The sequence below is a fragment of the Dendropsophus ebraccatus genome, chromosome 4 (assembly GCF_027789765.1).
Source record: "Dendropsophus ebraccatus isolate aDenEbr1 chromosome 4, aDenEbr1.pat, whole genome shotgun sequence".
Classification (NCBI taxonomy): Eukaryota; Metazoa; Chordata; class Amphibia; order Anura; family Hylidae; genus Dendropsophus; species Dendropsophus ebraccatus.
Genome location: NC_091457.1, coordinates 108,646,770 through 108,663,339, shown reverse-complemented (window position 1 = coordinate 108,663,339; position 16,570 = coordinate 108,646,770). Strand labels below are relative to the sequence as shown.

Below are 16,570 nucleotides of genomic sequence, written 5' to 3'. Positions count from 1 at the left end.
CATAATAGGGCTACTTTCTGAGCATCTTCACCGGATGGTGATATACTTCATGTTCTTTGTATGTTTGTTTCTTCACATATACTACCTCAAAGCTATAAGGACGTATTATAGCAATCTACCATAGTCTCTGTCTATGTTATGGCAATTGTTTGATAACAGCACTGTGGAGATATTCATCTCATACACGGTCATGAGGTGCTCATACCCCAGTGAATACATTCTGCAATGACCATTTACTCAACTGTGTATCTCTGAATAGAGTGATAGGCATGGTAAAGTTCGGCCAGATGCTGGAAATAGTGAAACTTCTGCAACATGGCATCCTGCTTCTCCTCATTATCTACAGGAAGGAATAAACATTGAGTCATTAACACAACATGAAGCTTCCTGTAAAACCTGCAGAATTTAATGTTGGCCAGATCATTTACATTGTTATTATCAGGGAACCAGAATGTAACTTCAGTGAAATTCAACAAATGATCTCTCTGAGCTCAATAAATGGACAGACACGTAAGTCTATGTTGAATAAATGGGAGGTTTAATGTTTCACTGAGGGCTTGCCAGAGGCACAAATACAAGAGGCAAAACTGGTCTATAAATAAGAAGTCACCCAGCTGGATCTCTGCAAAGAGAACCAGCACCTTCCAAGAGCTACTTCAAAGGCATCTCAGCCAGCCAACCAGCCAGCCAGCCAACCAGCCAGCCAGCCAGCCAGCCAGCCAACCAGCCAGCCAGCAAGAACACTGTACTGATGAGGAGGAAATACTCAGAAACAGCTGTCTACAAATGGGTGTCTCTTGTTTGGTTGATATCCCTAGTCATGTTTTAAGGTTCCTCAAGGCTGGACATTGACTTAATAGACTTTAACGTGTTGATTATTGGCTGAGAGGGATACTCACTGACAATAATTGTCCTGTTTAAAAGGGCCAGCAATCAGCTGACAAACAAGAAATTGCTTGATCACAATTTTGTGTATGGCCACACAGGAATGTGTGGCCAACCATGATGAATTTAGTAGGCCGCACAAATTATCCAGCAATCGGCCATGCAGCCTGGCCACACGATAGATTGAGTGCTGATTGGCGTTCGTTTGCAGCACTGCTTCAGACCGTGTGAAAAAAACCCTAAAGGGTAGGCAACCGATAGCTGACATTACAGAAAGTTCATTTTGGAGCAGAGTTAATCTGCAGATTCTCTCCCAGAGATCACTGCCTATTTGACTTCCTACAACACTTGGAAGAACCTAAGGGCCCGAATACTCGGAGCAATAATAAGTTCTCTAGGTCAAGACCTAAAATCATCAGGTGTGTAATATTGATGCATATACCTGGGAGCTGTAGACATGTCACATCAATATAGTAGCCTATAGAGACAAACTACATGTGAAAAGAACCCTGCTCTTTGTGGTGTTATAATCAACATGTGAGGGGCAATATTTAATACGTGTCCTGTATATTAGAAAAATAGGGACTGACTGAAGACCCCTCTCACCTTGTGCAATATCAAGACATTGTATAGATAGCATCCAGAAATAATAAGATGCATCATTAAATCTGCTTTCCACTACTGCATTGTGGGTAAGCTGCTCCAGTACCCTGACAGCTTCATCCTGGCGACCAGCTTTGTGGAAGGCTGTTAAGAGGCAAATATCGAATGAAAGTTATTTAAGCTTATAATACTTTCAGACACTAATAAGAGTTTATTCATATGTATATGCATATGTATGAAGCAGCCATTTCCAATATAGACAGCAACAATCTGAAAGCGGAGTCAGCAGAATGATAGCATACCCTTCTGGGCTTCCTCAAACCGGTCATTTTCTGCCAGCCACTGAGCGTATGGAACGTAGACTTCATCCTTATATTCTGGATATTTCTCTACTAAAGCAAATGCCTGGGAACAGACACAGACACTATATAGATCACAGTAAAAGTAGATCAATACTAACAGGAGAAATAATAAAATGCTGTTCCAGAAACAGAAATCCAGAGTGGGGTCTTCATTCTATCCTTTCATTTGCAAAATACAGCATTTTCCACTTCTCATTGTGAAAGCACCCTCCTATAGCTGAATATGACAGACATCAGAATACAGCCTATTCTCCCTCCTGCAAGCCTCTTGATAAGTGAGGCAGTAATAGGATGTACAGGATGTTGTAAGTAGTATCCTGTCCCAAATGCTATTTATATAAAATGTATTTAGTATTTACTAGAGATGAGCGAACCGGGTTCGGGTTCGAGTCCATCCGAACCCGAACTTTCGGCATTTGATTAGCGGGGGCTGCTGTACTTGGATAAAGCTCTAAAGTTGTCTGGAAAACATGGATATAGCCAATGACTATATCCATGTTTTCCACATAGCCTTAGGGCTTTATCCAACTTCAGCAGCCACCGCTAATCAAATGCCGAAAGTTCGGGTTCGGATGGACTCAAGCATGCTTGAGGTTCGCTCATCTCTAGTATTTACTGAAACCCTTCTTATATGTTGACCAGGAATCTGCACTCACCTCTTCCCAGTGTTGTGTCTCTACATGCAGCTGGACCAGTGCCTTCAGATCCCCGATCTTCATGTAGGTTTCCGCCGCATAGCCATGATGCTGCAGCTTTTTGAAATAGTAGGCACACCTTGACAGCGGCTCCCTCTCCGCTTTGTCCAGCTTCCTTGCTATATCGATTAACCTGCAGATGAGATGTGAGGATTAAACTGCAGATCCTTAATTGACAACTTCTGTTAATTCTCAGTCACCTCTCAGTTAAATATACAGCAGATCCACCAGGTTATTGCAGTTATGTGGGACTGGATAATGTATTAATGTATAATGTAACATACTTGCCATTTCAATGGATATTTACAACCCTGATGAAACATTTCAATGGATATTTTTTACAAATGAATATGATACCAAAAGGTCATAACAACCTGTTAATAATGCTGGACAGAATTAGTCTTCTTCCCCTTCTGGCAGCTGACATTATAAATTCTACTGGCAGAACAAAGGATCAATATACAGAGAGCTAAATGTCACAACTGTTCCCAGAATGTAATAGGCAAACATTGTTCATGTTTTTATCTATACAATGAAAGTTATCATTCATGGAGGGATAGTTCCTTAAATATCTAAAGGATCTCAATGATAAACTACTTAAAATGTGTATACAGAACATCTAAGGTAGGCATACCCTCCATGCCTGAGCCTCTTTGCTAGGAACGTTAATGAGTAACTCGTTTTGGGGCACCTCGTTTTCACTGCTGTTCTGCTACCAGGAAATGCACTCTCTTTAGCTGCTATTAAATTTTATTGTCCTTCAAAGTCACCCATAAATCTCCCAGGATGTTTTTAGGAGAGAGGGGAAAGCTCTACACTACACGAGAAAGTGGGATTATCTGAGACTGGGTTAGAAGGGGATTATACATATTTTGGCTCAGTAAAAAAGATGTGATCAGTGACACTGATTTGTATGGCCTTGAGACAGCACAACCAATCGATTGGCAGGGCCGCACAAACAATCAATGCATCGTCTGTGCAGCCATTTGAATATATTGCTGTAGTCCACACATCCCCTGTTCACACAGGGAGATAGCCGCCGATAGCAATATATTTTGGCTCAGCACAAACATGCTATCAGCATGGGATCGGGCGTTTTCCCGCTTCTCAGCTGATCACTGTCACTTTTACACAGGGGATTAAATCAGCCCATGTAAAAGACCCTTAATAATCTCCAGGGCACCTGGTATTTCCATGGATAACCCATACAGCTGATGCAATACCTTTGTTATCCTGCTGACAAGAAACTGAACACTGAGTGCTGTGCTTTCAGCTATAGGACACCCTAGGGTGAGTTAAAAGTTACCACACACTACCCCCAGCTGTATCTCGAGATTGTAGCGGGTCTCAGGAGTGAGAGAGGAGTGATGCGATCAGTAACTTTGGACATGTCTGATGACATTTAAAGTTACTCCAAATTACAGTAATGCTTTAAGTTTTGGTGACCCTTCTAACAGAAAGGGATCGTCTAAAGCAGGTCACCCTTTTAAACAACATCCACTTTCTGAGACCTTTAAAAAGGGGAATTGTCATCTCTGTACCTGGTAAGAAGCTGCAGACACTGGCAGCTTAAGTGCCATAGAGGCAGTGCCAAGCAGCAGCGGGCACTCCTGCTCCCTCCCACACCCAGCTCTGCATGACTGACTGATGTGCAGGTCTTGGTTACAGAGTTGACACAGTGGGGGGGCATTTATGAAACGTCCACTCGAGGCGTACGCCAGGGAGAAGATGCAGATTCGCCCCTTCTCCCTGACGTATGCCTGCCATATGCCCCACTCACCCGATGGGCAGCTGGGGGAGCGTGACAAGGTGGGGAGGAGGCGTGGCCTCTTCCCGCTCCTCATTTATCATGATTTACGCCTGCTCGAAGCAGGTGTAGATTTAGTACGCCGGGCGCAGGTTCGGGCGCTCGGACGGATTTACTAATAGGCGTGCGCTTCTTAGTTGTAGTTCTGGTAGTTCTTGTACGCCGGTCTTCATAAATCCCCCCCATTGACTTTAAATATATTTAAGGCCACTTAAATAAGAGGCCAGGACACACATCAAAGATGATCTGAACTAAGGACACCGCACAAATCCTGGATATATGAAGCTACGTTTCCTACTGGAACTGGAAAAGATGAGCAGAGAGACAGGGAAAGACAGGAAGCCACATCTTTGTTATTGCGCTGAATGGCTGCAAATAACCCTCTTCCTGCTCGGCCTTATTTTAACTTGTTTTTCAGGTACGAGCTAAGAAAACAAAGGCTAAACATAACTGAAAGCCGCCAGGAGCAGCTGGCTCTGGGCTTTCCGTCCACTTGGTGAAGCTGCCGGTTATTCTCTCTATTGATTCTCTCAGAGGACACATCGGAAGAGTGGCGGACAGGGGGCGATTGTTGCACAGAACTAGGCAGGTAGAAAGCAGGAAATTAAGGCCAGCTGAAAGTCATTTTCAGGCTTAGGTAATTTAGTGTCCTGCCCATGTGCCCAGCAAGCAGGTGTTCCTGTCACCAACATCTCCTGTCACACTTTATTATTATAGAACGTGAGCTCAGTCTATCAGTCCCTAGAGGTCCATCAGGTTAAACCTTCCATTACATCACACTGAATAGACCAGTGATGTGAATCTAATAACTTTACAAACCATTACTAAATGTATGAGCCAGGCTTGTAACTTGCCACTGACACTAGATATTACGCACATGTATAGAACTGCCATCGCCACCTACAGGAGATTTGTATATAACCAGCAGCAAAAGAGAACCCTCACTATACAATTCAAAGGGGTTATCCAGCGTTACAACAGCTGTTCCATTAAAGTGAATGGAGTTTAACTGCAAACCCCATCTGAACTGGAGACAAGAGGGGCGTTGTCGCTGGAAGAAAGTAGCCATGTTTTTCTAACGATGGATAACCCCTTGAAATAGCACTGCATATTTTACCCTATGCTAATCCTGATTTACATCCTGTATTATATTTCAGAGCTGTGATCACTATTCACTATGCACATACAATACCTGACTTCTCTTGCACTAATTCTAAATAAGAGCTGTGCCACAGTGAACATACAGAGCACTACTTATCTTCCTTTGATCCCAAGTTATACTCTAAGGCTGGATTCACACGCTGTAACTGTGCGGCTGTATTTTTTATGCGGCTGTAAATGTGCGGGTGAAACTCCGGCCGTGGGAAAAAATAGACATGCGGCTCAAAACATACGGTCATTTACTTGGAAATCTGGTTCAACTAAAAATATCAAATAAAATGTTAAGAAAGTGATGGAAACACCTCTGGATGCATCTGGGAAAGCAGGGAAACAGTTTACATGAATCGCTATTACCGGGGTTTGCGATCCTCTGCACTATAGCCGATGTCTCTCATGGTTAATATATTGAATTAATAAAACACATTTTCTGTCTAATAAAGTCCCTTTTATTGTTCAATAATTAAATGTAAACGATTCCATCATTTTGCAATTAAATATACTGTTAAAATAAATATATATATAAATAAATGTATATTTATATATATATTTATTTTTTGACAGTATATTTAATTGCACAATGATGGATTCGTTAGAAATAAATTATTGACCAACGAAACTGAATTTATTTAAACGAAAATGTGTTTTCTTAATTAAATATTAATTAGTACAGGAAACTCCATAAGCCGGTAATTCATATGCCGGCAATAGAGCATTCTGTACTAATCATCACTTTACTTTAATGAAAACATCAAATGTTTCTTCTAATTATGTTATGACAATAGCATTATTAGAAGAAACATTTTGAATTATATGTGCGCTCAGCTGATTGGCTGATCGGCTGAGCGCACATATAATTAGCGGGTCCGCAGCACAGTGACTTCATTGTGCTGCGGACCAGCGAAGAGGACACATCGGGGTGAGTATAGAGCTCTCCCCACCCCCTCCCCAGCACTGCACCCATACCAGCAAGGAAGGGGGGTCACTTAACCCCTTCCTTGCTGGGATGGGTGCAGTCTGACATCAGTCTGGCCCCCAGGGGGTTAAGGGGGATGCAGTACATCCTCCCTTAACCCCTTGGGGGCCAGACTGTAAGCAGCGATCTGTAAAGATGCTGCATACTGTAAGGTGCACAACACCGCTCACAATGATGGGTGTTGTGCTCCTGTTTGTGTGTTTTTGTGTGTTTCTCCCTTTTTGTTTTTTCAGATATCGGTATCCTGGGGATTACGTCGGATTCCATGGACTACGTCGATGACCAGCGTTTTTTTAATGTTTTTTTTAATAAAATGGTCAATGAGGGGTGTGGGGGTGTTTTTATTTGAATAAAAAAATTTGTAAACTTGTGTCTTGTCTTTATTTCTTTACTTTATAGACTTAGTAGTGGAAGCCGTCTAATAGACGGAATCCATTACTAAGTCGGGGCCTAGTGTTAGCCGGTATAAAATGGCTAACACTAACCCCCTATTATTACCCCAGTACCCAATGCCACCAGGGGTACTGGGAAGAGCCGGGTGCCAGTGGTCCTGGAGCGTCAAAATTGGCGCTCCTGGACCGGGCGGCAGCAGGCTGGTAAGATTTAGGCTGGGGAGGGCCTAAACCAATGGCTCTTCCCACCCTGGTGTTACCAGGCTGCTGTCGTTTGGTTTTTAACCCGGCTGGTTATAAAAATAGGGGGGACCCTATGCGTTTTTTTTTTTAAATAAATAAATAATTAAAAAAAAATGCATAGGGTCCCCCCTATTTTTATAACCAGCCGGGTTAAAAACCAAACGACAGCAGCCTGGTAACACCAGGGTGGGAAGAGCCATTGGTTTAGGCCCTCCCCAGCCTAAATCTTACCAGCCTGCTGCCGCCCGGTCCAGGAGCGCCAATTTTGACGCTCCAGGACCACTGGCACCCGGCTCTTCCCAGTACCCCTGGTGGCATTGGGTACTGGGGTAATAATAGGGGGTTAGTGTTAGCCATTTTATACCGGCTAACACTAGGCCCCGACTTAGTAATGGATTCCGTCTATTAGACGGCTTCCACTACTAAGTCTATAAAGTAAAGAAATAAAGATAAGACACAAGTTTACAAATTTTTTTATTCAAATAAAAACACCCCCACACCCCTCATTGACCATTTTATTAAAAAAAACATTAAAAAAACGCTGGTCATCGACGTAGTCCATGGAATCCGACGTAATCCCCAGGATACCGATATCTGAAAAACAAAAAGGGAGAAACACACAAAAACACACAAACAGGAGCACAACACCCATCATTGTGAGCGGTGTTGTGCACCTTACAGTATGCAGCATCTTTACAGATCGCTGCTTACAGTCTGGCCCCCAAGGGGTTAAGGGAGGATGTATTGCATCCCCCTTAACCCCCTGGGGGCCAGACTGATGTCAGACTGCACCCATCCCAGCAAGGAAGGGGTTAACTGACCCCCCCTTCCTTGCTGGGATGGGTGCAGTGCTGGGGAGGGGGTGGAGAGAGCTCTATACTCACCCCGATGCGTCCTCTTCGCTGGTCCGCAGCACAATGAAGTCACTGTGCTGCGGACCGGCTTATTATATGTGCGCTCAGCCGAACAGCCAATCAGCTGAGCGCACATATAATTCTAAATGTTTCTTCTAATAATGCTATTGTCATAACATAATTAGAAGAAACATTTGATGTTTTCATTAAAGTAAAGTGATGATTAGTACAGAATGCTCTATTGCCGGCATATGAATTACCGGCTTATAGAGCTTCCTGTACTAATTAATATTTAATGAATAAAACACATTTTCGTTGAAATAAATACAGTTTCGTTGGTCAATAATTTATTTCTAACGAATCCATCATTGTGCAATTCAATATACTGTCAAAAAATAAATATATAGATAAATATACATTTATTTATATATCTATTTTTTTTAACAGTATATTTAATTGCAAAATGATGGATTCGTTAGAAATAAATTATTGATCAACGAAAGTGTCTTGATTACAAAGAAAATGTGTTTGATTAATTTAATATATTAACTATTAGAGGCATCGGCATTCGGCATCATTGCCGGCTATTTTTGAAGTACTCCGTACGGACCGCGTGTCAATCCACGGCCGCATGTTCAGCCGCAAACAATGGTCTTGTTCATTTTTTACGGGTCCGTTTACGATAGGGCCGTAGATTCATACATAGTGTGCACTGTGCTGCCGTATATCCTATACTTCCAAGCATACACACGAACCACCAAAAATACCGCCGCACAATTACAGCCGCAAATACAGCCGCACTCTTACAACGTGTGAATCGAGCCTAAAGCTGCACTTACCATTCTGTTACTACATACGCAGTCCGAACACACAGACCTTGACCGATCAAAACCTTTGACTGGTCAAAGTTTTCTTTCTTAATGACAGGTACACTTATCTGACACATGGTTATCTGACATGTTAAAACGTTTTAAATAATACTGCCCTTATATACAACATAATACATTTCTTATTCTCACCTCACCACACTTCCCTGTGTCCTCCTGGGTCCCCCACTGACCGCTGCCACTTCCAAGACAAATTTGTCTCTGCAGTGACAGCCCACTCAGCCAATCACTGGCCGTGGCAGCGTCCTGTCGAGACGAGTTAGTCTTTTAAGTGGTGGTGTCAGCGGGGGATCCACACGAGGACCCCGGGGGAGCACAGTGAGGTAAGAATAAGATGTTTATTATGTTGTATATAAGGGCAGCATTATATAAAATATTTTAAAGTGCCAGAGTACTCCTTTAAAGGTGAGATCTGGAAACAGACTTACATCTCAACCCAGCCATGGTCCCCGCTCAGCTCTATGGCTTTCATGTGCTCTCCAGCTGATAAATACATCTCCGCTGCTGCTTTTGGTTCCCGGATATTCCGGGCCCAGTCCGCCTGCTTTGTGATTAGAGTTTTTGTCTCTTTTGGGTCTCCAGATCCCAAGAAATCCTGAAAGAGAGAAAGCATGTCAGTACATGGTAATACAACGAAAAGCTGGGTGACTTATGGTGCGTTTACACGAAACGATAATTGGCCCGATCGTACGATTAACGATGTCGGAGTAACGGGTTTTTTTCATAACGATCAGCATTTATACGGTACGATATATCGTACGGAAAATTTGTTTTGCGATCCTTAAGCCTATCTCACACATTGGTTAAATCGGCGAACGACTGTTTACACGGAACGATCTGCGAATTCTTTGTGAACGACGATTTGATAACATGTTGAAAGATCAAAATGAACGGTTTTTCTCGTTCATCGTTTGATCGTTTGCTGCGTTTACACGTACAATTATCGTTCGAATTTGATCATTATCGCGCAAATTCGCACGATAATCGTTACGTGTAAACGCACAATTATCTACCTGAATGTGGCCCAGTGAAAGCACAGCTGTGGGATATAGAATTTATACCAGGCCTAGCATCACCTTAATAAGTATCCTATGTAAGTGTAACATTTCTGCATTTAGGTGTGTATTATACCTTGCCAATGTTACTGGATTCATTTTAATGTGTCCCTGATGGAATATACAAAACTTGTCAGTAAAGGTCGTACACATTTCAGCACACCTCATAAGAACTTCAATGTCTGGGCTTCTCTGAGACCCCAATGGGAAATCTGCCAAATAATGATGCTGCGTCTCTAACTGGAGGTCCTGACTGCTGAAGTGTTGAGTGTTATTCAATTTGTAGTCTTAAATAACTATGCCATAAATGAACAGGAATAGACGGACCCAGCACATGAACTGTCACTATGTGTTAATGATGGTCGGTAATGGCATTCTAGCACAATCACTGTTCTCAGCCATAGGCGGTGTAATCTCTGCATATTCTCAGACCATGTGAAGAGTGTATGGGATCTGATCCCTCACTTTTAACTGACAAACAGGGAGTGTAGGGTCACTGCTCTAACCAGAAAACTACAGCCATCAACATCCACTTACACAGCCCAATTCTCCCCCCAAACCTAATCTGAATTTATGAATGAAACCAACAGCATAACTGATTTATATTATGTTTCTAACATGCTTCATAACAATTTTTAGTATAGACCACACACAAATGTTGCTGTTCTGTTCCCACCAGTACGGAGTGATCTGTATGGAGCTGGTTGTGTCCCCTACTGACCTAAATAGGAGCTGCATACAGAGTGCTAAATACTAAAGTACCTAATCAAGTACCTAAAGTGTAGCTGTCATTTTAAACTCTGCAGAAATCAAGTAGAAGCAAATATAAGAAACTCCAAACAGCTTCCTTTAGTACTCACAAGTCTGTCCCGCCCTTACTTCTTATCTGTTCATCACTAAAGCTGGCCATACACTGACAACCGACCAACGGCTGAACGATCGTTCAGGTGTCAGTTATCTCTCCTGTCTGATGACTATGCGATCCTGTGTGCTCTATAGGGAGGGTTAAGCCTCAACCATAGTGCTCTGGCTGCAACTTAGGGCCTTATTACACATAGTGATAATTGCCTGAATCAGGCCACTTTAGCCGATTATCACTCAGTGTAATAGAGACAACAATAAGCCGATGACTACCATCTTCAGCTGACCGTGTCTTTCGGTCCTCACCTAGAATCGTCAGCCACTGACCGTGCATCGCTATGTGTAATATGAATGCGCGGCCTACGGCTGATGATTGGGTAACAAAAGAAAAACAGTTTACAGTACCTCTCTACACTCCCGGTGTTCTTCTGCCCTCTGACCGCTTCCAGGAGCTTCCGCTGTAGCTTCATAGCAGGTCTGACAGGCCATTCAGCCAATCACTGGCAGCGGCGCTCCTGGGCAATGATTGGCTGGGCAGCCTGTCAGTTCAGAGACCATTCTGAAGCTACAGCGGCAGCTCTGGGAAGCGGGCAGAGGGCAGAACACCGGGAGCGTGGAGAGGTAATGTGTACAGTTTAGGGCAGGGGTTGCACGGACATTGTTAGCGATGTCTGTGCAGCCCTTGCTAAACTATTAGTAAACGATTGATCGGGCTGTCTAATAGGACCTCTATCTCTCCCAGAACAAAGGACGGTTTTCCATTACAACTGACCTCTATCTCTACTGACATCATCTGTCTGTGGTTGGTCGGGGGGGGGGCCCAATTTACCGATGGCTCAACTTATGTATAAGGTGTGTGAGGACCTTAAGGTAAAGCCATCAACAGTACAGTGAGTAAGAGCTTAAACTGTCCGTAGATGAATATAGAGGAGGGAGGAGCAGAGCTGAATAAGCTGACAGGGAAGAGACAGATAATATGCTTGATTTCTGGCCAGAGAAATGGCTGAAATCACAGGTCAGACCGCTAAGTACTGGTATGGAAACTTCTGAAGGTTTGCTATAGTGATGTAGGATTGTGGGAAGTTGTGTTTAGTGACTATATAGTGTATAGGAGGAGATACAGATACATAGAAACAGCTTATACTAAAAAAATTGAACTGAAGTAACAATTACACTTAAGGGTGTGTTCACACGTACAGGATCCGCAGCAAATTCACAGCAGATTTTATGGCACAGATTTGATGCTGTATTACATTGATATCTGCGCCATCAAATCTGCTGCAGACGTGTGAACGCCTTCACACACACCAGATCCACAGCAGATCCGCAGCAGATATGATGGTGCAGATTTGATACTGTGTTCAGTTATTTAGATCAAATCTGCTACGGATCCGCAGCAGAAAATCCGCTGCGATATGGTGTGTGTAAAGCTACCCTTAAGGAAAATGCTCCAAATCATGTAGTTCACATACAATACCTTGGCGTAGTCAAACATGCGCAGGTCAGTGTACATGTTGAGGGCTCGGCTCTCCTGACCACCTTTCTTATACAGTTTGGCAGCCTCATGGAACTTGCCCTGGTAAGCGTACACATCTGCTAAAAATAAGTCATCGTTGGAGTCGCCTCGTTTTTTCCGTTCCTTTAAAACACACAATTGATATGAGAGAGCAAGCAGTATTTGTTACTATTCAAATAGAATCATTCTTTAAAGCGTAACTGTCATTTCAGGGTAATTTTTCTGAAAACATTAAATATCAACAGTACAAGCGATTTTAAGAAACTCTGTAATAGGTTTTATAAACCAAAAGAGTTTCCTTCTGTACTGAAAAAGCAATCTCCCAGCCTCCCCCCTCCCTTCAAAACAAGCAGGATTTCTGTGTCCATTATGTGGCTATGGAGAGGGGAGGGGCTGTTAGGAGTGAATGAGCACTGAGGATTTCTGCAAAGCACAACACCCTGCAATCTTCTCATAGATAAGCACTGACCTTTCTGACACCTGAATTTAGCATTTAGCTGCCCAGAGAGTCTACAAACAGCTGACCTTCATGTCACCTCTTCCTGCTCCCTCATCTCCCTCAGCCCCTCCCCCCTTCATAGGCTTACAATGGAGAGAGCAGAACCCGTCTTCACTGGCTTCTCTGTAATGAAGACGTGTTTGCTTGATAATGCACAGATAAGAAGTCAGGGGGGGAGGCTGGGAGATTGCTTCTTGAGTACAGAAGGAGGCTTTTTTGGCTGATGAAACCTATTACAGAGTTTCTTAAAATCGCTTATACTACTGATTACTGCAATAAAAAAAAACATGACAGTTACGCTTTAAGTAAAATATATGAAATAATAATTATTTATTTATTTATATAGCACCAACATATTCTGCAGCACTTTACAATTCTATATATAGACAAAATCAAACAGTGCCGGCTCCAGTCATTCTCTGTGGACGTCGGGCTACGGGATCAGGACTTCGTGGAAGCAGTAAGTATATGTGTCTGCACCGGGGGGTCGGCCGGGCTCTGCCCCGGCACGGGGGGGTGACAGGTTCTCTTTAAACTATGTTTATAACAAAGCAGCATCATAGAGACATGTCAGAAGTTTTGCCAGGGACTAGGTGTTCTAGAACAAGCCAGAAAAGGTACATGCTCTGTGCCACATGACCAAGACAGACTCCCAGTATAATGGTCCTATTACACGGGTGGACTACGACCCAATCATTTTAGTAAACGAGAGCCGATCTGCAAGATCAGCACTCGTTTACTGGACCTATTATACGGCCTGATAAACGGGAAGTAAGGGCTGCGTGGACATTAGCGATGTCCATGCAGCCCTTGCCTAAACACCGGATACCTTACTTCTCAGCGCTCCTGGTCTTCTCTCCTGTGCTCTGCAGCTTCACGATCCCCGCAGCAGCATCATCCAGAGAGACACACAGGAGAGAAGACCGAGAGCGGGGAGAGGTAAGGGATCAGGTATTTGGGCAATCGACAGCCGCGCATCCCTATTACACGTAGCGATGCGTGGTCGGCGTCCAACGATTTTAGGTCTAAACCTAAACAAACGATCAGCCGATGACAGTTTCATTGGCTGATCGTTGTCTCTATTACACAGAGCGATAAGGGCCCTAAGTCTATGTACTCGGTCATGTGCACTCAGTCGTCCACTTCTCTCCCAACTTATTCTAGTGATCAATCGGGGTCTGAACACTCAGACCACGAACAATCAAAACTTTTACACATCTCTACGACATTTAACTCTTAAAGCAACTTTGTACCAACAATCTGTCCCCTTCCCCCCCCAAACCACGTGTACCTTCAGATAGCTGCTTTTAATCCAAGATCTGTCCTGGGGTCTGTTCGGCAGGTGATGCAGTTATTGTCCTAGAAAACAACTTTTAAACTAGGCCTAGGACTGCGAAGCCTCTCCGTCCCTCCTCATCACTAAGAATGCCCCTGGGCAGGATTTCTCCTATTCATCACCTGCGTGAATACTGCACAGGTGTCTTAACAATCCAGCTCATGTGCAGTGTTTACACAGGTGATGTATAGGAGAAATTGTTCCAGGGCATTTCTAATGATGAAGAGGGCAGGGAGGAGGGACGGAGGGGTGTCGCACTCCTAGGGCACAGACACTCTAGGCCACACCAATGTGACACAGGGCTGCAAGTTTAAAAGTTGTTTTTAGGACAATAGCTGCATCACCTGCCGAACGGACCCCAGGACAGATCTTGGATTTAAAGCAGCTATCTGGCAGTACAAGCAAATTGGGGGGGGGCAGATTTTGGGTACAGAGTCGCTTTAAATCATGACTCTAATGCAATGATGTGACAGCTGTAATTACAGACCAGTATCTGGAAATAACAGGTGGCTCTGAAGGAAAATTGAGGGAGACTGAACCTCATCCCATATGTGTGTCATACATGGTCTCAGGTGGGAACTCCAGTGAAAGGAGCATTGTGATTCAACGGCAGTATGAGCTCTGTGCTGACAGCAACCAGACTGGATTTAATATAAGAGGCGACCATCCAGCCTATAAATCTAGTAACTTCCTAAATATACTTTTGGCCTGTCTGTAGCGGTTATTAGCTCCTTACTCATACTCATACCAGCAGATCTGCACTGCATTCAATTATGACACACAACAGGGACTTAAATAGCAAAAGCCACTGGTGGTATTCTCCTGACCTCAGTCACTACCACTGAACTGTTTCTAGTACTCCGCATATGTGTAATAATAACAATAATAATAAAAAAAGTCATTGCTATAAAGTAACAGCAATCTGAAAATGTATCCCATTATCTCTGCAGAACGCAAACCAACTGTTTAAAACTACAGCTCTTAGCATGCCACAATAAATGATTAATGCATGCTGGGAGTTGTAGTTTCAGACTAAGTCCTCTGAGAAATGGGATTTACCACAATCTATGCATTACTCTTCGTATGTGAACCCATTATAAAAGTCTTCAGGGCAAAACACCACCATTATAAGTATACATTAAGATGTTCCTGTTGCTTATTTCCAGAGCCTTGTTACTTGTTATCAGGGAGGAAGGAAATGTCTATCCTAATTTTCCAGTCACATATTTTTATACATTCATTTTAAGGTTGCCATAAAAACAACAATGATCTTTACATTGGCAGCTGCTGTCTGGCTTAGTCTTAGACTATCAGCATTGTACACAGGACTAGCACGGATATAGCTCAGTATAAGAAATTCAGGGTGGAGGAAACTTTAAATTTTTTAACACGAATGAGGTCATTGAAAACAAACAAGCAAAGGAAGGAAAAGGAAAAACGTGCAGAATAATCTGACACTCCCAGGTCCGTACAGCTACAACCATTCCACCAGTTTAGAGTCAGATAAGACAATGTGACCTTAATGAGAATATTAGTTATATACAGATCCAAATCACAGACAAAAACGCCTAGCCAGAGCTGGCAATATAACACCATAGGAACATGGTAGACATTGCCACTGGCAGATATACTAAATAAACAAACTAGATTTGTCAGCCATTGATTCATTTAGTCTTGGAAGCATCATTCCACTTTCCAAGTGTTTAGATTCTTCAGAGAATTTTGGAAAAGGACAGTCCATCGTCTCATTCTAGACATTTCCTGGGAATCAGATCGCTTACAAAACTGATCTGAAATTATGGACAAATTTAGGGCCCATTAGATTTCTAGTGGGCTATTCACACTATCCGTAGTTTTGCGATCCATTCTGCAAAAAACACTCCTAGTGGGACAGTAACTGTGAAACAATTAGCCCGTAAAAGTGTATGGGATCTGCATTGTTTGCGAATCTTACATGCGCTAAAAATATGAATCACCTTAATTTAAATTATTACCTTCCATTTTTGTAGAACCGCAAAAAAAATGGATTTCAGATCCACTATGGACAAATTTTTTGTGCAGATTGCAGACATAATATACAGTGTGAATGTGTGTAACTAAGCGTGAATGAGGCATAAATTGCTGTACTGTCTCTGCAGTGACAGCCTGATCACTAACCACTGCATTGTTCCGCTGCAATGAGCGATTGGCTGAGAGGGCTGTCACTGTCTAGACAAGTCTGTCTAAGAAATATCTACTATAGTGTTCAGCAGGTGGACCTGAAGATGTCACAGGGGCCCCCTGAGTGTTTGGTGAGTATTCGTGATGAGTGAGCAGGGAGTCCTGCAGCATATGGATACAGCCATAGCCCAGCCATGTTTTCCTGGCAGCCCTAGGGGTGCATCCATCTTCTCCAGGTAGCAGGAGTCAAATGCTAAACATTCAGCAGGTTCATTCATCAC

The 16,570-nt window shown here is 43.1% G+C and overlaps 1 protein-coding gene across 1 annotated transcript in view; it reads right to left on the bottom strand.

Annotated features, from left to right (window-relative positions):
- IFT122 (intraflagellar transport 122) overlaps positions 1-16,570 on the bottom strand; it is a 46,417-nt gene that overhangs the window by 15,771 nt on the left and 14,076 nt on the right. The window contains exons 17-22 of the mRNA XM_069966670.1: positions 12,256-12,417; positions 9,291-9,457; positions 2,507-2,678; positions 1,791-1,893; positions 1,492-1,632; positions 243-340 (exon numbers count right to left, since the gene is read on the bottom strand). Of these exons, the coding sequence (XP_069822771.1) occupies positions 243-340; positions 1,492-1,632; positions 1,791-1,893; positions 2,507-2,678; positions 9,291-9,457; positions 12,256-12,417 (843 nt within the window). The remainder of the gene's footprint in view (positions 1-242; positions 341-1,491; positions 1,633-1,790; positions 1,894-2,506; positions 2,679-9,290; positions 9,458-12,255; positions 12,418-16,570) is intronic.